The 26,030-nt window shown below is 41.6% G+C and overlaps 1 protein-coding gene across 1 annotated transcript in view; it reads right to left on the bottom strand.

Annotated features, from left to right (window-relative positions):
- Positions 1-2,973: 2,973 nt before the first annotated feature.
- The window catches only part of SHC3 (SHC adaptor protein 3), a gene marked incomplete at both ends in the record, with an annotated part of 140,916 nt that continues 117,859 nt past the window's right edge, over positions 2,974-26,030 (bottom strand). Inside the window, 2 exons of the mRNA XM_082657300.1 lie at positions 2,974-3,102; positions 24,459-24,754. Coding sequence (XP_082513426.1) covers positions 2,974-3,102; positions 24,459-24,754 — 425 coding nt within the window. The remainder of the gene's footprint in view (positions 3,103-24,458; positions 24,755-26,030) is intronic.

Genomic DNA, 26,030 nt, shown 5'->3' on the forward strand with positions numbered 1-26,030 from the left:
AGGCTCCCAGCAGATAGGAGTGTCACTGGAAAGCACAGCTAATTCAAACAGGATGGTGTGGGTAGGAAGGGGAAGGGGGGTCTCCAGAGCTACTTAGCAAGATGGGCCATTTTAGGACTACTGGACCCTGCCTGGCTCTCCCGGCAGACACAGAGGCCTGGGTCAAGTGGCAGGGGGCCCACGAGAGGGGCAGCAGGTCCTGGCACACTCCGAGGGCCCAGGGTGGCCCGGCACGGCGCTCAGTGACCACGCCCTGGGAGTTGGAGGCCATGGAGCTGCCCCGACTGTGGCTGCAGCGAAGTTTGCCTCTGAATCCCGAGCTCCCTATGGAGCAGAGCTCAGAGAAGCGCTGAGAGAGTAGAACAGCTCTGTTGCCCACCGACCCTGTAGCCTTGAGCAAGGTGGGCACTACCTGAGCCTCAGTTTCCCCATCTGTGAGTGAGGCTCCGTGATACCCAGCATGTGGCGTTAAGGAAGAGAAGAGATGACCCAGGTGAGCTCTTACATGCTTTACATGCTTTACAAATGGGAGAAAACAAAGACTAGAAAATTGCTGCTACACCTCAAATCTGCTCCAATGGCTACAAAGGAGTGCCAGTTATGTCCCACTAGCACTGTTCTGTGGGAAGCGATCTTAAAACCTGAGCTTAAAAATACATATTTTGAATGAATATTGAAACAATATTTGATCCCCCATTACTTTTAATTTTCTAAATTGATTCTCATGCAAAAAGCATATATTGCTTATCACCATTGAGATAAACACTAACTTCAGAGCAGAGAGCTACTAAACCTGCAGATTACCATTTCTTATACTCCCAAGAGAAAAACAAAACAGATCAAATGTTCAGGGGCCCTCAGTTCTTAACTCTTGTTTCCTACTTTCCTTTGCCCTTAACATGAGCGTTTTGGCCTTATGCAGGGGGACGTGCAATTCTGTTGAAAGAAGTCATTTGATCCATTTTTATATGTGTGTACACTTGCACACAAAGAAGGATCATGCATCCCCATAGAGGTCAGATTTTTATGTATACGTCTGCAGGGCTGCAGGCCTCAAGGAGACAGAGTGCAGGGCAATTCTCACAGCCACCCCAAAGTCTACATTGTCACAGGGGAAGAGCCCGACCTAGCTGCTGTCTGGCATCCCTGTTCAGACCCCACTGCTTTTGGATAACTTGGAGCAGGGTATCTGTTCTGCACCTGAAAACAGACCATTCTAGGAAGAGGCAGGGCAGTCTAGATTAGTGCCAGACTCCCCATAAAGTTCCAATTCACTGCAGAACATTCTAGAAGATTGAAGCCACTGTCAGCTTTGGTTCATTGGACCTTCAAAGGGTAAAAACTCCACAGAAGGCTAACATGAATCCTTGGACCTGCCCCAAGCCATCCTCAGCCAACAGGTCTACCCCATCCTCCCATCCTGGCCATACACACCCTCTAAAAGTAGAAACAGGGTTCACGCACGTAGCATTAGAACTTTGTGGAATTAGCGCTCATTAGAATTTTTTAAATCTACCGTTAACTCCACATTCTCGAAGCATCAAACTTATTACTCTCCAATGCTAAGTGTATGCAGAGAGTCCTTCCGTTGCACTGATGAAGGGGGTGCTGCCCGCAATGGATTTCACTGGGACAAGAGCCAACATTGCAGCACAAGTGAGAAGGTGCCAACGAATGAGTGAATCCTTCCATCTTTTAAAAGACAGCACCTGTTAAATCATATGGTAATCTCAAGCCAAACATTTTTTAAAAGTTAGAAACACTGTCGACTTCCTAACACCAAACGACCCAGTAGGAAATCAGTGTTTGATCCCAAAGGAAGGAGCCGGGACAAAGCGCTGCCCAGGGCATGAGCCCTTTTCATGGAGCAATTGGGAAACAATTGTAGAGACAAACCAGCCAATTTACCACCAATCTCTCCAGAAGTGGGACCTCAAACTGATTCCCAAAGCTCTTGAGCCTGGTCCCGAGCTTCAGGCAAACCTGAATCAGCCACAGCTGATGGAATGTCTCCAGGCAGGAACTCTGAGCACATGTGTTTGCACCCGTCTTCCACAGATCGTACACATGCTTCTTCCTCTACTGAATATAAAGGGGGCGGGGTTTTACTAGCAGGTACTGCAGCAGCCTGTTGGCTAAGAGGATGTACAAACCCCCATCTACCCCTCCACTCATCCTCATTTTGTCCTTATACAGATAAAAACAAAGGAAGCATTTACCTGTCAAGATCTTGATCAGTGAGGCTTATTTTGTGCCCTATTTGGCAGTAAAGTGGATCCCCAAGAACCCCTGGACAACCGGAGTCATGGGAGACGGCATTCCTGTGCTCAGCACTACCTGAAACAGCTGGAGTAACGCCTACTCTTCAGTGCAGCAGCCCTAATCTCTGGTGCTGGAAACCCCATGCACACAGGTGTGATGCAGGCAGCCTGGGAGGCGTCGCCAAGGAGGAGGGACAGCCATGAGGACCAGCACTTCACAGGGCTTTACGTGCAGAGCATAGACAGCATCTTGCCTTATTCTATCACAATCCCAAGTGTTTATTACCGACCCTCCTGCTGTTTCTATTCCCTGTATTGTGCTTAGTAGGTAATACCTTCCCAGTGGACTTTCCCAGTGGAATGGGTCAGCTGAATTAACATTTTGCCCGGACAACTACAGTCAAACTTTGTTTTCATTAAAAACATACAGCACGGAACATCAGTCTTACATCTTTCTTAGTCTTAAAAAATATAAATATAGAGGGATAATTTGTACAGGATGTATAGGTATGTACACCTTTAATATGCACATGAGAATTCGGAACAAGTTTATGAAACTTGCACTTTAGGGAGGCCTTCCTCCTGGGGCTTTTGAACAAAGCTCTGAGCTAGTGGGCAGATGCTTGAGTTCCCATGGCCCAGTACCCATCTACCGGGAAGAAGTGAGCCCTCCTGACTGCAGGTGCAGTGTCGGGACGGGGCAGCTGGCAGGTCACGGGTTCCTCTCCACCGGCTGCTGAAGGCAGAGCTCGCTCCCGGCAGAGACGATGGGCAGGCTGTTCTCCAGGTGGTGGTTGATGAGGTCGTTGATACTGTCAAAGATCCTGTCCTTTGTGCGGATCTGTGAGGGTGCAGAGGGAAGGTTAGCACCACCCACAGGCAAAGGAAGAAGAACGCCCCCCACTGGGAGTCAGAACTGGAGACGCAGCCTCCTTAGCGACCCAGGGTTTCCCTGTGCTTTCAGAGGTGGTGTCTGCTAAGTCCCTGGTCCCTGTCACTGGCCAGTAAATTCAGTCAGTTCATCTGTCCACCCCTCTGGGACTGAGCCATGGCCTCCCCCACCTTTAGCAACCAGGGGCCGTGGTGAGATCCTCTGCATCCCAACAGCCTCCTCTCTCTGGCTCCCCTCCTGCCCTCATGGGATTCATCCCAGAAACCTCTGTCCTGCACCACCCAGCGGTGTCTGCAGGCTCCCCTGCCCCTGCCACCTGCAGGCCTTTGCCCGGCGGTACTGGCCCAGACCTCTTCTTCCACCTGGGAACCTAGCTCAGCCACCAGGTCAGCACCTTCAGACCCCCGTCCTTCCTCACCACCCCTCCCCAGGCCAGCTGTCAGCATCCTGCACACCTGCCAGAAAGGAGCCCACAGTTGTGAGGAGGGGCTCCAAGTTCCCACTGGAGAGTGACCCTTGCTGGGATGGAGGGGCAGTGCTGCACGTTTCTGGTCACTCAGTTCTAAAGCTTAGTAGGGTGCCTGTCCATGAACTTCTCCTGAATAGATGAAGGCCTGAGATGGGGTGAGGGTGCTGGGTGGCGCTTTGCCTCTTCCCTCTGCACAATGGCCCTGTGCTCTGGTCCCTGGGGGTCACCAGTCCCCCCACCCTGAGCCGGTACACTCACAGTATAGACCACACTTGAAGGAGGCAGTATGAGTTCTGGCCAGGAGCAGTGTCCCAACGTGCTCCGGATGCAGCCCCGGGGCCCTACTTCTTTGAGAGGGAATGGAGACGGGGCAGGGAGTAGGCCCCTGGCTGTACCCACTAGTGCTCCAGTCCCATTGATGACCCTCACAATGGGTCTGGGATGCCTGGGTACCCCAACCCCTCTCTCCAGCCTCATTGCTGGGACCCATCCCTCCCTTGGAACAACCAGGGAACAACCATCCCTCCCTCAAGGATCTGAAGGCACATCTATTCTCCTCACTTACTTGTCCCAATATTCTTTCCCCAAGTTATTTTTTTGTTAATTTTATTGGAGTATAGTTGATTTAAAATGTTGTGTTAGTTTCTGCTGTACAGCAATATGAGTCAGTTATACATAAACATATATCTACTCTTCTTTAGATTCTTTTCCCATATAGGTAATTACAGAGTACTGAGTAGAGTTCCCTGTGCTATACAGTAGGTTCTTATTGGTTATCTATTTTATATATAATAGTGTGCATATGCAAATCCCAATCTCCCAATTTATCCCTCCCCCGCCCCTTTCCCCCTGGTAACCATAAATTTCTTTTCTGCATCTGTGACTCTATTTCTGTTTCGTAAATAAGTTATTTGTAACATCTTTTAGATTCCACATATAAGTGATATCATATGATATTTGCCTTTCTGTGTCTGAATTACTTCACTCAATATGACAATCTCTAGGTCCATCCATCCTTCTCCAAGTTCTTAATCTCACTCTCCTTTCTTAATGTGGCCACCCTTTTTTCTCCCCCTCCATCAACCCACCAATGGGATGTCCATCTCTAGGCCTTCAGTCCCATATCTCATTCTCTCTCTAAATCTATGCTTCAGGTGTGTATATCAGAAGCCCCTGCCCAGGCCATCTGCCCTGGGCTTTAAACTTTTTAAAATTAGGATGCTCTCCTCTCCTGGGTTCCAACTCTGATGTGAGGCTCCTCCCCACCCACCTCTGTAAGCACTGAAGGGGAAGAAACTTCCCAGGCCATGGGGTCCCCTGACTCTTGGGCATTAAGCCTCAGTAAGGGTGTAATCTGATGGGCACATTCAGAAAAAAATCTTTTTGCAAGACTTTCTGGCATCTTTGCATCAAGGTTGTTTAATCCTCCTGGGGCTCCTTAGAATTCCCCACCCAGAAAGACCCCCTGGGTAACACAACAGGCCCCTTCCTTGGATGCTGAAGGCACCCAGGAGCTCAGCTTGAGCCTAGTATTATCGAGGTGTTGCCTTTACATCATTGACTCCTTATTTCCACTTCTTAATGATTAACACTCATTTATGTTCTGGGGCAATAGAGACAGATGAAGAAGGATTTATGTTGGGAAAGTGTCTGGGACAGTGGTCTAAACCTGGGCTCACGTTGGCATCACCTGAGTTGCTCTCAGTAACCCCATGCCTAGGCCAACTTCACCAGGAGCTTGGGATGGGGCCTGGGCACTAGCGTGTTGTATGTTCCCTCCATGATTCCAACATGCTGCCAAGCTGAGGAACACTGGTCAGTGTTTTTGTAGTACGTAGGCTGGCCAGTATAAACATGCACACATGTAAGCACACAGAAGAGTAAGCCATATAAAGAAGTAGGCAGTTTACTTCACTCCTATAAATACTTGCTGAAACTCTGATCTAGCTCCTGCCCAGAGAACTTGCAGCACACAGAGCCATCTGTGTGGACTCACCTGCCATGTGCTGGAAATGCCAATGGCTGATTTTAAAAGCCCAGCAGCCCAGACAAACCTAGGACAAACTTCTCCAGATACATAAAGGGATTCTGCTACAGTGATGACACATGAATGTTAACCCCAGAAAACTACGTTAGGCTTTGCATAGCAAAAAAGCACATAAAAGTGCGGATGAGAGCCTTTGTTTTAGTTCAATACGCATATATTGAAAATGAAGAAAAATCTGAAATCAATAATCTAAGCTTCCACTTTAGGAAACTAGAGAAGGAAAAGCAAGTTAAGTTCAAGTTAAGTAAAGGGAAAGAAATAATAAAAATTAGGGCAGAAATCAATGAAATTGAAATAGGAAATCAATACAGAAAATCAATGATCCCCAAAGCTAGTTCTTTGAAAAGATAAATAAAATCAATAAGCCTCTAACCAGGCTAAGTAAGAAAAAATGAAAGAAGACACAAATTATTAATATCAGAAGTGAAAGAGGGGTCATCACTACAGATCTCACAGACATTAAAAGGATAATAAAGGAATATTACAAATAACTTGAAGCTTTCCCAGTAAGATCAGGAACAAGGCAAGGATGTCCCATCTCATTACTCCTTTTCAACATCATAGTGGAAGTCCCAGCTAATGCAACAAGTCAAGAAAAGGAAATAAAATGTATGCTGATTGGAAAGGAAGAAATAAAACTGTCTTTGCTTACAGATGATATGATTGTCTATGAATAAAATCCAAAAAAATCAACAGCAACAACAACCAAAATACAAACAACCAAACATTCCTGGAACTAATCAATGATTGTAGCAAGATTGCAGGATAAGAGGTTACTATACAAAAGTCAGTTGCTTTCCTATATATAAGCAATGAACAAGTTGAATTTGAAATTAAAAACATAATACTATTTATTGGGTTGGCCAAAAAGCTTGTTTGGGTTTTTCCCAAAACATCTTATGGAAAACTCCAAACAAACTTTTTGGCCAACCCAGTATATTAGCACCCCCAAAATGAAATAGTTATAAATCTAACAAAATATATACACAATTATATGAGGGAAACTACAAAATTATGAGAGAAAGTTTTAAAAAACTAAATAAATGAAGATATATTCGGTATTCATGGATTGAAAGACTCAATATTGTCAAAACGTCAGTTCTTCCCAACTTGATCTATAGATTCAATGCAGCCCCAATCAAAATCCCAGCAAGATATTGTGTATATTGACAAACTTATTCTAAAGTTTATATGGAAAAGCAAAAGACCAAGTGTAGCCAACACAATACCAAAGGAGAAGAATAAAGTTGGAGGACTGATAAGACTCAACTTCAAGTTTTACAGTAAAGCTTCAGTAATCAAGATAGTGTGGTATTAGTGAAAGAACAGACAAATAGATCAATGGAACAGAATAGAGAGCCCAGAAATAGACCCACACAAATATAGATGACTGATCTTTGACAAAGAAGCAAAGGCAATACAATGGAGTAAATATTGTCTTTTCAACAAATGGTGCTAGAACAGCAAATTGTGCTGGACAACCACATGCAAAAAACTGAACCTAGACACAAACTGTACACTCTTCACAAAAATTGACTCAAAATGGATGATAAACCTAAATGTAAAATGCAAAACTATAAAACTCTTACAAGATAACATAGGAGAAAACCTAGATGACTGTGGGTTTGATGATGACTTTTTATTTATGATATCAAAGGCATGATCCATGAAAGAAGGAAATGAGAAGCTGGATTTCATTAAAATTAAAAACTTCTGCCCTTCAAATGACACTGTCAAGAGAATGAGAAGACATGCCACAGATGGGAAGAAAATATTTGCAAGAGACATATCTAATAAATAAAATAATATATAATAACAATAAATAATAAAATAATAAGTTTGGACTATTATCCAATACAATATTCTACTATACAAAGAACTCTTAAAACCAATAATAAGAAAAAAAACAACCAGACTTAAAAATGGGCCAAATCAAGAATACATAATGGGGAAAAACAGCCTCTTCAATAAACGGTGTTGGGAAAACTGGACATACAAAAGAATCAAACTAGAATACTTTCTCACACCATATACAGAAATAAAATTGATTAAAGACTTAAATGTAAGACCTGAAACCATAAAAATTCTAGAAGAAGACCTAGGCAGACACTCTCTGACATCGGTTTTAGCAATAGTTTTTTGGACATGTCTCCTCAGGCAAGGGAAATGTAAGCAAAAATGAACAAATGAGATTACATCGAACTAAAAAGCTTTTGTACAGTGAAGGGAACTATTGACAACAAAAAAAGGCCACCTATAGAATGGGAGAAGATATTTGCAAATAATAAGCCCAATACAGGGTTAATATCCAAAATATACAAAAAACTCACACAACTCAACATAAAAAAGAAAAATAACCTGATTAAAAATGGTCAAAGGACCTGAATGGACATTTTTCCAAAGAAGACATACAGATGGCCTGTTGGCCAACCGGCATGGAAAGATGCTCAACATCATTAATCACCACAGAAATGCAAATTAAAACCACAGTGAAATATCACCTCACACATGTCAGAAGGGCTATTGTCAAAAAGACAAAAAATAACAAGTGTTGATCAGGATGCGAAGAAAAGGGAACCCTCCTACACTGTTGGTGGGAATGTAAATTGATGCAGCCACTGTGGAAAAGCAGCATGGAGATTCGTCAAAAAATTAAAAATAGATTTCCCATGTGATCCAGCAATTCCACCTCACTGTCCTAGCAGTATCTGCAAGGGTGGGAGCAGCAGTGGAGGTGGGAAGTGGTGGGTCAACCTCAGGATGTTAATTTTTGGAGTAGAATATCAGGTTTGGGATCTGAGGGCACAGGAGAGACTGAGTGAAGTCTCTGAGCTCTTCTCACCACCCCCCTTCATTGATTCTGGACGTTTTCTCCATCAAGGTTGACTAAGCCAGATGTGGACATCTGTCAGAAGGGACACCCTATGCCCGGGTTTTGCTCTGTAGTCTGGGCTCTTCACCTTGATGAGCAGTGGAAGAGGGCAGTGGTGGACGTGAGTGCCATGAGGATGGGGTGATGCAGGGGGCAGTCATCCAGGAGGGGAAAGGAGAGGACAGCTAAGTTGCAGACTGGTCTGAGCACACCTGATCACCTCACAGGTGAGCCTCCATGCCCTTGCAGATGTGGGGCTGCTTGATCAGCCCTTTGGAACTCTAACTTTCCAGCAGTATTGGGTTTATGAACTTTTGTTCAAACTGTTCAGAAAGTATAATAATTCCTTGTTGCTTGTATCAACTAGCACAGAAAATTCTACCTTAAAAATAATTTTTTATGAGCTCTGTAAATGGATAGAATTGTAGTCTCTCTAAATGCAGAACTTTCATCCCAGGAAGATTCTCTGGGGCCCTGCTAGTTCTAAGTGCTCACCTCTGTGAGGCTTCCAGGATGCCAGCTGATAAGGCACTGCTCAAGAAAGTACCAAAAAAGTCCTAATTCCAGCTTAAAGGAGGAAGGCTGGGGCACTCAATGCATCCCCAAGCTGTCTGACCCTGCAGTGCTCACCACCAGAGACCATGCCAAATGTACTTTGGCGGGGGAGAACACTGGGCGCAGAATGCAGACCCAGGGAGGACAGAGCCATCCCACAAAGCTAACCTGATAACTTTGTGAAAATCTGTGAACACAGAGCAAACTAGGAAGAGAAGAAGCACAGAGTAGCGTGGACAGCAGGCTCTCCTGCAAGCCTGCCTGGACTGCTGAGAAGCGGAGGTTGGACGCTCACCTGCATCCTTACAGGTGAGGCTCAGCCATCCCTTTCCCAGGATAGAAGCTGTGTGCCTTTTGCTCCCTCTAGTGGCTGGCAGAACACAGTGGCGAAGAAATTGAACTGAGAGCTGGAAGCTTCCTTCAATATTATCTGGTGTTGCCCTCCCCAAACATTTTCTTCTTAGCCATGAAGCAACCCTGTGACACAAAGCCCCAGGCAGAGGCCCCAAAATGTACAGGCCAGGAAGGATGCGTTCACTAGACTGTGGTTCTCAGCTTGAGCAGCATCAAAAGCCCCTAGGGTCTTCTGGAAGCACAGACTGCCTGACACCCCCACCCCAAGAGATTCTGACTCAGCAGGTGGAGCCTGAGAATTTGCATTTCTAGCAGGTTCCAGTGGACAAGGGACCCCACTCTGAGAAATACTGGGCGAGAAGAGTACAGCTTGAAGCTCTGTTGGTCTAATTGCATTGTTGACAGGAACGTGACAGTACCTGCCCTGTTCATTCAGCCCCTCCACCCACCCAGTATCAAAACAGAAATGATGGGACATTCTCAAGATGCTCCACTGAGATGTAAACCAGCCAGACACCAGCGCTTTCCTTCGTCACCCAGCTGGGTGCCAAGCAGCATTCTGTGTGCTTTGTGAACTACCATCGGACCTCCCCCCCAACCCCCAAGATAACTGTCTGGTGTAGTGACAAGAAGCCAGTTTCAAGCACCTGGGTTCACCTCCCCACCTGTCACCTCCTAATGGTGCCCTTTAGGGCAAGTTACCGACCTCTCTGAGCCTTCATTCCCATGTAAATTTGTTATCATAATAGTCCTACTTCATAGGATTCTCATCAGAAGTAACTGATTAATGTGCATGAAGAATTTCACACAGTGCAGGGCCCCTAGTACATGCTCAGTAAATGTTTGCTGTTCCTGTTTTTCATACCATACTGAGCAATTTAAACTTACCCTGAAGGCAACGGCCATCCTGGAGAGATTTAGAGCAGGGAATGACATTAGCGGAGCCTCCTGCTGGCAGTGAAGGGTGGGGGGAAATGCACTGACAATCCAGGAAGAGAGGGACCCTTTCAGAGATATTTAGGGGATTGGTCAGTCAGAGAATGTGGAGTGTGAGAGGGAGGTGCTGGTGGCAGAGGCTTGCTGACTGGGCAAGCCATGGGAAGGCATCCAGGGGGCAGCTGGGGTGAGGAGCTGGGAACGATGGGATGATACCTTCCCCTTTAGACGTGGTAGGCTCAAGTTGCCTAGAACACTTATGTGGAGTTGCTCTGTAGGCATTTAGAAATTGTGCATTTAAAAATGGTATATTAAGGGAGTTCCCTGGGGGCCTAGTGGTTAGGATTCCAGGCTTTCACTGCCACAGCCCGGGTTCAATCTCTGGTTTGGGAACTGAGATCTCACAAGCCACGTGGTGCGGCCAAAAAAAAAAAAAATCATGCCTTAAGGAGTACATTCAATCGATGACAAAATGATTACATTCAGCCCCGTCCAAAGGGTGGCACTAGAACAGGCAAAGCTGTCAGTTGAAGATGTCTCCTGATGAAAACTCTGATTCCACAGGAACAGTTGCACATACAGACCTGCAGCCCTCTGTCTACTGTCTCAGCTTTGGCTGGATCCACTGACATCTTCCCACCCCCAAAAGTTCATGCCTGAATGCAACCTAACACAGATAGGATGTAGACCCATCCTGGCCACATTGCCTGGCTTCTTCCAGACTTGAAATTAAGGTGCAGTCCAAGTCCCTCCTAAACCCAATGGCCACAGTGCTGGATCCACATCAGCCCCCGGGGCTGCAATGCCAAGGGTCGTACTTGGAATCTTGCACGCCAGTTGCTTACATTTTCCAATTGATGTCTTGCTCCACATGTACACTCATTTTCCATCCAAACTGTAAGCTTGATCATGAATCCCTGCACAGCTGGGATCCTGGAGATCTTCCAATCTCCCCCTCCCACCCCATGGTTTCCCTGACCAGCCACATCCAGGGGGGGACTATTTTGGGCTGCCTGGCCCTGGTTCCTTCTAGGTGTAATGTCCCTTCTTTTTCCAGTTCCAAGGTACTAAGGAGCCTCAATCATCCCCAAGTTTACCCAAAAGTCAGCAAAGTCTGTTTCTGATAATAGAAGAGAAAAAAGGTAGAAGCCTGACCACGGTATCCAAAAGGGAAATTCATAGGAAATGTTCACCAATCAGGGTTTCTTCAGAGCCATGCCAGAGAAGCACAGAAATGTTGTGGACACATTAGCTCCAAGCTCCCCTAGGGCACTGGTGTATTTACAGAAAAAAAGGAGGGAAGGTCCCTTACCAAATATTGAGTGGGGAAGATACTAAAATGTACCTATGTGTTTTTACTTCTTTAATTTTGTAATTGTCGATAGAAAATAGAGATGGGTGAATAGCTGATGTCTTACATCATTAAATGATTCTCTTTTTACAGGAAAGGCATGAGTAAAGAAATTCTAATTTAAAATGTAAGGCTGAGTATAGGCATTGTCTTATCCCATCTTCGCCAAACCCAGTGAAATGACAGTAGAGGAATAAACTTCTAAAACAAAAAAGAAGGATGTGGATTGCCAGTGGATACTGTAACATCAGCACACTGTGGGCTAGCAGAAAAGAGGAAGGCTGTTGAAATAAAAGAGTGAGGAGGAGGGTAGCCTAGAATGTAGAGGGGAGGGCGGATCCTGCAGCTGAGGAGAGAGAGGAGCAATGGTGGGAGGGAGAGCAGTTAGGCTGCCTGGAGAATGCTCCAGAGTAACTTAGCCAGCAGCTCCACCACCCCCTCCTTCCCCTTTGCCTCCTTATAGCCAAACTAGTATTTTGCCTTCAGGGAAGAAGCCAGAGAATGTTTATCCAAAGAAATTAAATAAGACGTCTGGGGAAAATTAAGGCTATAGGAGGGTAAAGGTGATTCCAAGTAAAACGCTCCTGGGAGGTACCCAGCGTAAAAGTCCGAGCCCCCTCCACCCCTTCTCACCCTACAGTCCTCTAATCTGTCATACAACAGCTTCCCTTCACCTAATCCCCTCCAAAATATCCCTACCCCATGTCTCACCCACCACACACACATAATCTCAGTCAGTCTTCAATGCTAATGCCAGGAAAGACTAGAGGGAAAGATACCTAAATGTATTACAGCAGAGGAGATCCATCCCAGGAAAATCAGTCCAGTCTCTTGTTCTTCTATATGGCAAGGAAATGTACTGGGCATCTTAAGAATGTCAGTACCATGAAAAGAAAAATCATGATAAGCTAACAAACACCTGACCCCACAAGTTAAGTTGGAAAATAGACAAAATATTAAAAACAACTCATATTAATAACACCAAAAAGTAAAAATGTTCTTCTTCTTTTTAACCATTAAAAAGAACAAGATGCACAAAAAAGTAAAACAATCAGAAGATAACAAATTTTCCTTTAGAAATTAAATATACAATTTGTAAAATTATACATATATTAAGTTTGGAAGATCATCAAGGAAAGCTTTCAGAACATAGAGCAAATTTTCAAAGAACTGGAAACTTGCAGGAAAGAAGAGACAGAAGATCAATCCAAGAGATCCCTCAACAAGGTGTTCTAAGGGTAAAGAATAAAGAAGGTAAGAAATTATCAAAGAAATAATATAAGGAAATTGCTATGACCTAAGAAAAAACAAAAATTTTCATATGGAAAGGGTTCATCACATCTCTGGAAAAATGAATAAGAAAAGGTACACACAGATTCATGACCACGTCATTGTAGAAGGTAAAGAAAAAACTAAAAATGTCTAGTAGGTAAAGAAAAAGTAATCTACAAAAGATTAAGAATCAGAGCAGCCATGCTACAGGCAACCATAAGGTGAATCAAAGTGACTTCAAAATATATTTTCAGACATGTAGGAATGAGAAAGTTCATGCCCATGCACCTGTTTTGAGAAATAACTCCAATTAAAGTGAGTGAAAACCATAAAAGAGGAAGATATAGTATACACAACAGGCTGAAACTCACCCAAGACTCCAATGAGACTATGTCCTTAGAATAATGGGTTTGCTTTAGTAATCTATTAGTCCACATTAGAACAGAAAATCAGACTGTCTTCATGCATGTTCCAAAAATAGTTGGAATGCTGGATAATAGTAATGACATGGTGAGGAAAACTTAGGTCTCTTCTCTCAAGAAGGCAATTAGAAACTTCAATATTAACTTATTTAAAAGTAATTGTATAAAATAATATGAATATAATGTAATGTTGGGCCTAACATAGAAATGTAATATATGTATAACATATTTGCCAATAACAGTACAAAGGAGGTGGGCAGAGCAAAGCTGCATTAGGCTAAGGAAATAATTTCAGAGGGTAAGGTAATATAACAATGCATTGTTAAGTCTGTAACATTAATATAATAGATTTAATATGTATAACAATAATGCCACACTAAGGGGATACAATCTCTGACCAAAATGGAATGAAACTGGGACTCAACAGCAGGAAAAGAATTCAGAAACTCACAAATACATAGAAATTCAAAAAAAACTCCTACATAATTAATGAGTCAAAGAGATATCAGGAGGGAAATAAGAAAATACTTAAAATAAATGAAAACGAAGACACAACAGACCAAACTTATGAGCTACAGCTATACTTAAGAAATTTATAGCTGTAAATGTCTATATTAAGACAGACAAAATCTCAAATCAATAACATAACCCCTCACTTAAAGACCCTGAAAAAAAGAAGAGTATACTAAACTTAAGGCAAGCAGAAGAAAGAAAATCATAAAGATTAAAGCAGAGATAAACAAAATGGAGAATAGAGAAACAATAGAAAAAAAATCAATGAAACCAAAAGTTGGTTCTTTGAAAATGTCAACAAACTTGACAAACCTTTAGCTAGATTGACCAAATTAAAAAACAAAGAAGACTCAAACTACTATACTTAGAAATGAAAAGGGGAACATTTTCCCCACATTATAAAAATAAAAAAGATTATAAAAGAATACCGTGGAAAATTTTATGCCAACCAATTTGATATTAGGTGAAATGGACAAATTCTTAGAAAGACACAAACTATCAAAACTGACTCAGGAAGAAATACAAAATCTGAATACACCTATAACAAGTGAAGATATTAAGCAGTAAACAGAAGTACCCCAAAAGAAAAGCCCAGGACCAGATAACTTCACTGCTGAATTCTATCAAATGTTTAAAGAAAAATTAATATAAATTCTTTGGAATTTCTTCCAAAAAGTAGAAGATGAGGGAATACTTCCAAATTCAATCAATGAGGCCAGTAGTACCCTGATACCAAAACCAGACAAAGAAACTACAAGAAAAGAGAACTACAGACTAATATCTCTTATGAATATGGATGCAAAAAATCCTCAACAAAAAGTACTAGCAAACCAAATCCAGAAACGTATAAAAATAATTATACACTATGACCAAGCAGAATTTATTCCAGGAATGCAAGGTTGGTTTAACATCTGAAAACCAATTGATGGAGTTGAACATATCAATAGAATAAAAAACAAAAATCACATAATTATTTCAATAGGCACATAAAGAGCATTTGACAAAATCCAACACTTTTTCATGTTAAAAGATACTCAAAAAAGTAGAAGGAAATTTACTTAACCTGATAAAGGACATCCACAAAAACTCACAGCATCATACCTAATGGTGAAAGATTGGATGCTTTCCCCTTAAGATAAGTAAAAAGATAAAGACGACCACTCTTGCCACTTCTATTATTCTATTGGGTGTTCTAGCCAGGGCAAATAGTCAATAAAAAGAAATAAAATGCATCCAGATTTGAAAGAAGTAAACTATCTCTATTCACAGATAATATGATCTTATATGTAGAAAACACTAAGGAATCACTAAAAACTACTATTAGAACTAATAAATGAGTTCAGCTAGTTTGCACGATATAAGATTAATATAAACAATTAATTGTAGTTATATACTTGCAAAGAACACAATGAGAATGAAATTGAGAAAACAATTGCATTCATGAGTGCATCCAAGAAACAAATATATAGAGAGGAATAAATTTAACAAAGTAAGTGGAAAACTTACACTCTGGAAACTAAAAAAACATTGTCAAAAGAAATTAAAGATCTAGATAAGTGGGAAAACATCCCATGTTAATGGACAGAAGACAGCATTGTTAAGATGGCAATACTCTCTATCCCCCAGTTGATCTGTACATTCAACACAATTCCTATAAGAAACCCATCTGACTTCTTTGTAAAAATTGACAAGCTGTTTCTAAAATGTATATAAAATTGTGAGGTTCCCTGAATAGCTAAAACGATCTTGAAAAAGAACAAAGTCAGAGGACTCACTCTCTTTGACTTAAAAACTTACTACTAAGCAACAGTAATCAAGGCAATGTTGTACTGCCATAAAGGTAGACATAGGGATCAACAGAATGGAATTGAGATGCAGAAATACACCCACACATATATGGTCAATCGATTTTCAGCAATGCCAAACATATTCAATGGGGGAAAGAATAGTCTTTTCAACAAATGATGCTGAGAAAACTGGATATCCACCTGTAAAATAATAAAATCGAAACATTGCCTCACCCCAAATATACAAATTAACTCAAAATGGACCAAAAGCCTAAATGGAAAAGCTAACACTATAAAACTCTTAGAAAAAACAGAGGGATAAATATTCATGAAAAAGACTTTAAAATAACTTGAAGGTGCCTTAAAGATGCTCAAAGAACTAAATAAAGATGTGGAGAAAGTCAAGAAAATGATGTACGAAAATAATAGAAACATCAATAAAACCTATTTAGAAAACCTAAATAGGAACCAAAATGAAACTCTGGAGTGGAAAAGCACAAGACAGAAGAAAGAATCAGGGAGCTTGAAGATAGGACAATTGAAATTTTTGAGTCCCAGGAACAGAAGGAAAAAAGATTGAAGAAAAGTGAACAGAGCCTAAAGGACCTGTGGGATACCATAAAATAGATCAACATATGCATTGCTAGAATGCTAGAGGGAGAAGAGAGTAAAAAGAGAAAGATATAGTACTTGAAGAAATAATGACAGAAATTTTCCAAATCTGATTAAATACACGAGTATAAACGTCCAAAAAGCTCAATGAACTCTAATAAGGATGAATATAAAGAGACCAACAAAACTCATCATTAGAGAAATGCAAATCAAAACTACAATGAAATACCATCTTACATCCATTAGGATGGCTACTATCAAGAAAATAGAGGGCTTCCCTCGTGGAGCAGTGGTTGAGAGTCCGCCTGCCGATGCAGGGCACATGGGTTCATGCCCCGGTCCGGGAAGATCCCACATGCCGCGGAGCGGCTAGGCTCGTGAGCCATGGCCGCTGAGCCTGCACGTCCGGAGCCTGTGCTCCGCAACTGGAGAGGCCACAACAGTGGGAGGCCTGCATACAGCAAAAAAAAAAAAAAAAAAAAAGAAAATAGAAAATAAATGTTGGAGAGGATGTGTAGAAATTGGTACCCTTGTATACTGCTGGTGGGAATGTAAAATGGTGCAGCCACTGTGGAAAAAATATGATGGTTTCTCAAGAAAATATTACAAATGAATTACCATATGATCCAGCAAATCCACCTTTGGATATATACTATAAAAGTCGAAAGTGGGGTCTGGAAGAGATATTTGCATACCCACGTTCATAGCATCATTTTTCACAATAGCTAAAACATGGAAGCAACCCAAATATCCATCCACTGATGAATGGATAAGCAAAATGCGATACAATGCAATACATACATATAATGGAATATTATTTAGCCTTAAAAAGGAAGGAAATTCTGACACATTCTACAATGTGGATGAAACCTGAGGGCATTGTGCTAAGTGAAATAAACCAATTACAAAAAGACAAATACTATATGATTCCACTTATATGAGGTATACTTACAGTAGTCAAAATCATAGTTACAGAAAGTAAAATGGTGGATGCCAGGGACTGGGGGTTGGGAATGGGAAGTTATTGTTCAATAGGTATAAAGTTTCAGGTTTAAAAGATGAGAAGGGTTCTGGAGATGGATTGGCGGTGGTGGTTGCCTAACTATATAAACATACTTAATATCATTGAACTGTACACTCAAAAAGTAGTTAAGATGGTAAATTTTATATTACATATATTTTACCACAGTAAAAAGTGAAGAGAAAAAAAAGAAAAGGAAGAAATGTAGGCAAAGGATCTGAATAGTCATTTCTCCAAAGAAGATACACACACGGCCAATAAGCACATGAAAAAACGCTCAACCTCATTAGTCATCAAGGAAAATGCAAATCAAAACCACAATGGTATACCACTTTACATCCACTAGTATGTCTAGAATCAAAAAGTCAGATAATAACAAGTGTTGGTGATGATATAGAGGAATTATAACCCTTATACACTGCTGGTTGGAATGTAAAATGGTATAGCTGCTTTGGAAAACCGTCTGGCATTTCATCAAGAGACAAAGTACAGAGTTACCATTTGACCTAGCATCCCACTCTTAGATATATATCCAAGAGAAATGAAACATATGTCCATGCAAAAACTTGTACGTACCATTTATAGCTGCATTATTCACAATAGCCAAGTGTCCATCAACAGACTAATCATAAACTGTGGTATGTCCCAAAATGGAATATTATTCACCCATAAAAAGGAATGGAGTGCTCACACATATTACAGCATGGGTAAGCCTTTAAAACATTATGTTAAGTGAAAGAAGTTAGTCAAAAGTCCACATATTATATAATTCTATTCATACATATGTCCAGAATTGGATAATCTATAGAGACAGAAAATAGCTGAGTGGTTCCTAGGGCTGCGGGATCGGAGGATAGGGAGGTGATAGCTAAATGGTACAGCATGAAAATATTCCAAAATGGACGGTGATGATGGATGCTCATATCTGCAAATATACTAAAAACCACAGAATTGTACACTTCAAGTGTGTATTATGTAAATTCTGTCCCAACAGAGCTGTTTTTAAAGATCTCTATGTTTACCAATTCATAGATAATACAAGAAACAAGAAACAAGTTAAATAATGCCACAAGAAAGCAAGGACACAAATCACTACGTGGGAAATTCTACAGACAAATGTCCAGTTCACCAAACAAATCAAGGTGTAGAGGGAAACAGAAAGAAAGCTTCTACGGAGTGCGAATCTTGAGACATAATGAAATGCATGACGTGGATGGACCATCTATGGATTCTGATTCCAACAAACTTACTATAAAAAGAATATCTTTGAGATAATCAGGAAATTTTGAGTATGTTTAGTAATTAGTTTTGGTTTTTGTTGGCTATAACAATGACATGTTGTTGTTGTTGTTTTAATGTCCTTATTGGTAGGGATGCGTGCTAAGGTAGTTATACTAGGAATGATAGGAGGCCCAGGATCTGTTATGAAATACTTTGCAAAGCTCCTCTTCCCTTTCCTTTCCTCTCCTTTTCCTTCCTAAGTGAACAAAAAGTCCAAATGCCAAGAAGACAGGTGTCTGTGATGTGGGGGTCATGTAGCCACAATGGCCCCAAATGGCATCCCAGAGTGCGGGCAGAGTGGGTATGCCCAAGGGCTGGATGGATGGATGGACTGGCACAGGGTGTCAGAAGCGTCCATGCCAAGGAGAAGGTTGGGCAGCCCACCATGGAAGTCACAGCCAAGGAGGGGGAGGGCATGTATGTAGGAAGATCGAGCAGTGTGGGTGTCAAAACATGAACAGGGTGAGGAGGGAACCCATGTGGGGACAGCTGGGCAGAGGAGTCGAAATCCAGGCTTGATGAGGCAGGTTTCCACATACAAGGAAGTTCATCAAATAGGTAAAAACATTAAGAATAATGGGAGTCAGGTTTCTCATTGTTGGAGAAGGGAGTCCCTTATTTGTTACGGCAGCACAGGCTAGACTGACTGGTACAAAGGGAATTTCAAAATAACAACAGGGCTTTATTAAGTGGAGGGATCAGGGGGCTTTTTGTTTTCTTAATTACCCTGAGAAGAAAATAAAAACCTGATAAATGTGGATGTTGGATGGTTGTCATGGTTTGGTGAGTTCAGGAATGCAAAAGCCCCTGTACACGCTCTCAAACATGCCATAACCTGAGACCACGTTGACGAAGCCCATGGAATACCCAGCAACGTGCAGCCGTAGCTTGTTCAAATGCAAGCACAGTGCCCACATCACTTTGCTGGCCCTTCAAGGCCAAAGTGATGAATCAATGATAAATGACTCAGGGAATAATTTTAGACACAGAGGGCTGACTAAATGATTCTGAAAGATGTTGAAAAGAAAAAAAAGTGCACCAGACTCCATATCTGAGGCTGTTCCTACAGACCCACTCGCCGGCTTCTTTTCAGCTGCTGTTATCTAGGGTCGGTAGCCTCAGCACCTCTGCAGGAGCTCAGAAGCCCTGCCACAGTGATCCTTGTCACCCACATTTCCAGCTCGCCCAGGCGCCCTCGTCTTGAACAATCAGTGCACAGTGGGAAGGCACATAGGTTGGTATACTCTGGAGTAAATTTAGACGTAGAACTGTTTTGCATCCTTATTTATCTGAGTAATCTGTTCTGCCAAGTTTCCGCCTTTATAGTCAGGGACCAACCAATTACCATGAAAATCAGATGAATAAATATTGAAGAGAATGTGTTCATCGTCTATTTTGGTGTCCTCACAGCAAGGAAGTGACATTACGTTTTTAATTAAGTCTTTCATTTCCATTTTCTTTTTCAGCTAAAGCTGTCCTCCATAGGATCAATTAAGCTAGATAATCAGATCCCACAAAAAGCCCCCCAAAAGAACAGTTATTAGTAGGTGTGATTTACAGATTTTCTCAACCATACTGCAAATTTCTCCTCCAAAATTAAAGCTGTAGAGACAGCACAGCTTGGGGTGTTTGGGCTTGCTCAGACACCTGGTCTAACTTCACGTCCTCCTTGTCTTCTACATTATCTTGATACTGGTTCATGAATGTATAATATATTAGTAGTAGTACGTATCTTCTGTAAATCATCTTTTTGTCTATAAGAACTGAGTGAACAAAAAAACTAATCGTCTTTGATCTATAAGAGGGTATAATTTAGCTAAATTTTAACTTTAAAAAAATACCTAAAATTTTCAACTGAAATATTCATATTCTCATAGGATTTCTATTTCCCTCCTATTTTCCTTTAGATAACTACAACTAATTTAATAGGTAGCCAATGCAAATGGAAAGAACTCTGGACTGAGTCTGTGTAGAAAATCTCACTTGTGACCCCAGCTCACCTTCTTCGGTCCTCAACCTCCTAACCTGAAAAAGCCTGAGGTTGATTTATGTATTCAGTTATCTAATGCTTATTGAACACAAGCTATGTGCCAGGCACTATTCTAGATGGTGGGAAATACTGCAATGAACAAGACTGATACCCTCTTGGAGATTATAGTCTAGTGGGGGAAACGAAATAATAAACAAATTAGCAAATAAACGAATGCTTGTTTGTGGTAAGTGCTTAAGGGTAAAAATAAATCAGAGTAAAGAAATAGGGGGTATCTAGGGGATTCTATCTGAGGTAAAATGGGGGAAGTCTCCTCTGGCCTGAGTAAGCCTAGATCATTGTAAGAGGTGTGTATAACCACATAATCTTGACACCCAAACCAGACGAGCACACACAAGAGAAGGAAGCAAAGACAATGAAGACAGATTTCTCTCATGAACTGTGCCTGAAAAATCCTAAAGGAAATATTAGGACTCCAAATCCATGATTACTATGTCAAGACCAAGCAGGGTTTATGCCAGGATGCAACATCAGAAAAATCTACCTGTGTAATTTCCCACATGAATGGACTTTAGGAAAAAAATCATGGTATTATCTCAAAATCTGCTGAAGAAGCATTTGATAAAGTTCAACACCTATACATGATAAAAGTAGTTGGTCAATTAATACGTATAAATAGGTAATGAGAGCAGAGATTGCCCTTTTAACTGGCTCATGGACATATCCCAGGTGCCAAAAACAATGCCTGGATTAGTAGTCATCCAGTACACATTTGTTGAGTGAATGAATGAACGAAGTCTTTTAGGTTGATAAGGACATCTACCAAAAGCTTACATCATCCTTAAGGGAACAATACCTCAAACATTCCTTCAGGTTGGAAGCTGAACAAGGGCGCCCTCTCCTGGCCAATGCTCAAAGGTGTCCTCTAATGTCTGGGATTGGAAGGCAGGCGAAAAAACGCAGTGTTTGCAATGGCAACGACCGCTGGTCCAGTAAAACGACCACAATCAGCAAAATTTCCAGGCTCAAGATCACACTACTTTCCTCTCCCTGCAGCAACAACTACTGAGAAAAAGTGATCAAAAATAACATACCACTTACAACAAGAACTAAAACTATCCCTAGGAAGCAACCTAACAATGGAAACAGAAGAACTTTCTGGAGAGAATTTTAATATTCTAACAAAAGACATCTTAAAACTAAATAAGTGGAGACATGCCATGTTCATGGAGGTGATTATTTAATATTGAAAAATGTCAGCTCGCCCCAAATTAATCTGTAAATTCAGTGCAAGTCCTATCGAAACCCCAGCATGTATTTTTGGTGACTTAATAAACTGAATCTAAAATCAGTACAAAGAATAAAGGTCTGAGAATAGCTAAGACAACTTATAAAAAGGAGACTCAAGAGGAAGGACGCACACCACCAGATATTAAGACAGTTTAAGGCTGTAATGACTAAAGCAGTATGGAACTTGCACAAGAAACAGACAGTCAAATCAGTAGAACAAAACTGAGAGTCCAGAAACAGACCCATGACACAGAGACTTAGTGTGTAATAGAGGGAGCATCACTACCACAGAGAAAAGGTGAATTATTTGGTAAATAGTGACGGGAGAATTGGCTCACTACATGGCGATTTTTAAAATGTTGGGTCCTATCTTATATCATCTTCCAAAGTAACTTCAGTTGGAATTGAAAGGTAAATGTGAAAGACAAACAATAAAGCTAGTAGGAGAAAATATATAGTACCGTACATCTGTGATTTGTAGGTGAGAAACCTTTTAAAACTCAAAACTATAAAGCATAAAGGGGAAAATTGATGGATTCAGCTACATTCCCCAAAAAAAGACTTTTATCTGATGAAGAATGTCACAGACAAAACTGTCTCATAGGTGAAGATGTGGGAGAGTACATATGGAGATTCTATTGCTGGAATAAACTCAAGAAAACCCAATAAGAAGATTAAAAGAGAAACATGGAGGAAAGATAGGAACATAAAATTTATGGAGAAACCTGTTAAAGTGCAATCAAAGAATTGCACAGCAAACAATGAGACATCACTTCACTCCCCACCCGCACCAGATTAGCAAAACTAGATAGAGAAAGGGTGGGTGTGGGACCCTCACACTCTGCTGCTGCACATGTCAGTAGCCCAGCCATTCTGGATGCAGATGCAACCCCTGATGACATTAAATGTATGTACACCCTATGATCAAACACTCCTGGGATATGCCCCAGAGAGACCATCCCAGGTGCAGGGGAAACAGGCACGAGGTTTGCAGCACCTTCAGTTTTTCAATGTTTCACAAGAGAGCTCAGGAAGTGATGTGCAGATGGTGTATCCAGTGAGCCCCAGATGGCCCACCCAAGTAACAATTCAGTATATGGAAGGCACTACTGACAGATCTTAAAAACATGTACCGAAGGGAAAAAGAAAGAAATGATTTGTGGAATAACATCATGTTTGTTTGCAAATTTCTGAAACACACAAACACAAAATATGTATTTTCCCTGGTGTGCATATATGCAAAAAAAATCCACACAACGAAAGAAGGTGAATTGGATATACGTTACATTCATGGGAAGTGGTTGCCCAGCTGGAGAATGGAAGAGAAGAGAAGGTGCAGAGGTCTAGGGAGCTGAGGTGTGCAGGCAACTTAGTCTAGACGCCTGAGGCAACAAATCATCTCAGGTAACACCGCCTCTTTCCCCAAACACAAACAGTTAAATTGTGTCCAAGTTCAACTGAAGACTGTCTTCATCCCTACCTGTCAATCAAAAAATGCAATGTCCTTCATAGAGAACAGACTTGTGGTTGCCAAGGGGAAGGGGAGATTGGGGAGGAAAGGATTAGAAGTTTGGGTTTAGCAGATGCAAACTATTATATATAGAATGGATAAACAGCAAGGTCCTACTGTATAGCACAGGGAACTATATTCAGTATCCTGTGATAAATCATAATGGAAAAGAATATGAAAAAGAATATATATATATGCATAACTAAGTCACTTTGCTGTACAGCAGAAATTAACACAACATTGTGAATCAACTACACTTCAATACATTTTTTTTTAAATGCCATGTTCTTAACCACTATTGAGATAACTCTACCTGCTGCTTTGTTTTCACTGGATAAAAAAATTTTAAACAACAATCCTGGAATTTACTCAATGGTTAGGCTAAGTTAACTATATTTATTAAACTTAGTAATTCTTGGACTGTGCCAGGGTGAAGTCAAATTTATTTATTGACTGAAAGATGGTATATTCAGTCAACCCCATAGAATTATTCAGACACAACTGTACTGCCAGGAAGTGCCAAAATCACTGTCATGAGGTATTACTTCTCTGGGTGGGAAAGCAAGAGACTAATTAATAGGAGGCTTACTTACTTCTTCATCACATTTTATAACCTGCAAATAAAAACTGGTGATTCAACTTGTAGAGATATTTGAGGTAAATATTAAAAGCCCAGGAGCCCTGTACTTCTTTGTCCACTATGAACATATCTGAAAGGACAACTTTCTCAGTTTTTGTATTTATTTTAAAGAACATGAGAATTAAACCTTTCAACCCAGGCCCTGGGGATTTCCAAGTTTTGTAACTTGCACAGGGGGTCCTGACCATGGGCTCCTGTAGCCTGGCTCTGGCCTGAAAGCATAAGTCCTCTGGGCCTGGTCTCCAGGGCCCTGAAGAAGTGACCGTCAGGACTCAGCAGGCATATGTGAGTAGAGGAGGGAAAGTGGTCCCCAGTGCAGTGACCCAGGGTAGACTGTCGGAGGGAGGTTGCCCAGTGCAGGCCACACTCCGACCTGTGCTCACCGTGCCTTCTGGGTCCACGAGCAGCAGGTGCTTGGCCTGGCCATTGTGCATGCCAGTGAGGACAAAAGAGCCTGGGTTGGTGGTGCTCTTCCTGACCAGGAAGTCTCCATCTCTCTTCAGTAGCCCCTCTGCCTCCTTCCTGCTCATCTCCCCTTGGTACCAAGGCTCTGCTTTCAGCTCTTCCAGCATCTTAGCATCCGGGGCTCTGGGTGAGACGGGGCTGATGCACTCCACGGAGGCTGCCTTGCTCAACACAGGCCCCAAGGACTGGTTCTTGAGAGCATCTTCAAAAGGTTCTGCCAACAACATTTGCCAGCAACACGTCAATCCCAAGGAGAACAAATGATAAACAGTACAATGTGAGGGCTGGAAATGTAAAGGCAACTTCTACCAGAAAAAAAAGAAGTAGAGAAAAATGACTGGCTGGTAATACAACAAGACTCATCATAACAAGCATTTGAAAGCAAAGCCCAAATCTTGGCATGACTCATTCTGATGAGTCTGCTTTCCCAAGACAGCTGGGCATTGTGTCTTGTGCCAAAGACTCAAGCACACCCTTTGCCTCACTAGTTAGAATGACTCCATTTTTGCACGCTGCAAGAGGCCATGAATATTACATGCCATCTACTTTCTCTGGAATATTGGCTAGCCTCTTCAACAAATGTGTTCTCTTCTGAATAAAAACCTGCCAATACCAAAGAAAATACACAAAGTTGCAAGGTTTTGATTTCATGCAAAACTGAAACCCAGCCCAACAAATGTTTCTTTTAAAATTTTTGTATTAGGTGAATTCTTAAAAGAGAAGAAAACTGACATTTATTGGGTGCATTTTGTGTGACTTGCCCCAGGCTAGGAGCTCTACCTCCCCTTGACCTTCACTTGTTTCCCTGTAGAAAAAGGCTCTTGTGTGAGTGTTTGAGATTGAGCTTGATTTTATGCCCTTCAGAACATACTTCTCACTGCAGGCCATGGCTCTAAGAGCCACAAATACCAGCAGTAAGAGAAGTCACCAGGCTCATCTAATTAAATCTCAATGTTCGATTTTCAAACAAGGCAATATGTACAACAGCACTCTGAAAAATGCCCCCAGTGCCACACAAGTGTAAGGTGTTGTGATGATTATCTAGGACCCCACTGCCAACCTACTACAATGCAAGCACCACAAGAACAAGAATGGTTCTCTCCTGGGCACAGCAACATCCCTCTAGTCCAACATTTTTCCTGGGACATAGTTTGTACCCATAAATATTCAGTGAGTGCTGTAAAATCAGACCAGTTTGCTAAATGGTGGTAGAGAATGGGCAGAAGTGAAGTGAATAAATGAAACCAAAACTAAATCATTTTGACACTTGTTAAATGATTTACAGATTTGGGGCAAAAAAGAGGTTAAAACTATGGGCTAAAATTATGTTCGTAGATTTTCTCTTTTTATTCTACTTTTTCCCTGATTACCTGGAGTAGTTGAAAATTTGTATTCTGTTTCTGTACCATCATCATCATCACCACCATCACCATTACCACACATCATCATCACCATCATAATCACCATCACCTCAGCCCCACCACTAGCAT

The sequence above is a fragment of the Grampus griseus genome (assembly GCF_964374135.1).
Source record: "Grampus griseus genome assembly, chromosome: 6".
In the NCBI taxonomy this organism is placed as follows: domain Eukaryota; kingdom Metazoa; phylum Chordata; class Mammalia; order Artiodactyla; family Delphinidae; genus Grampus; species Grampus griseus.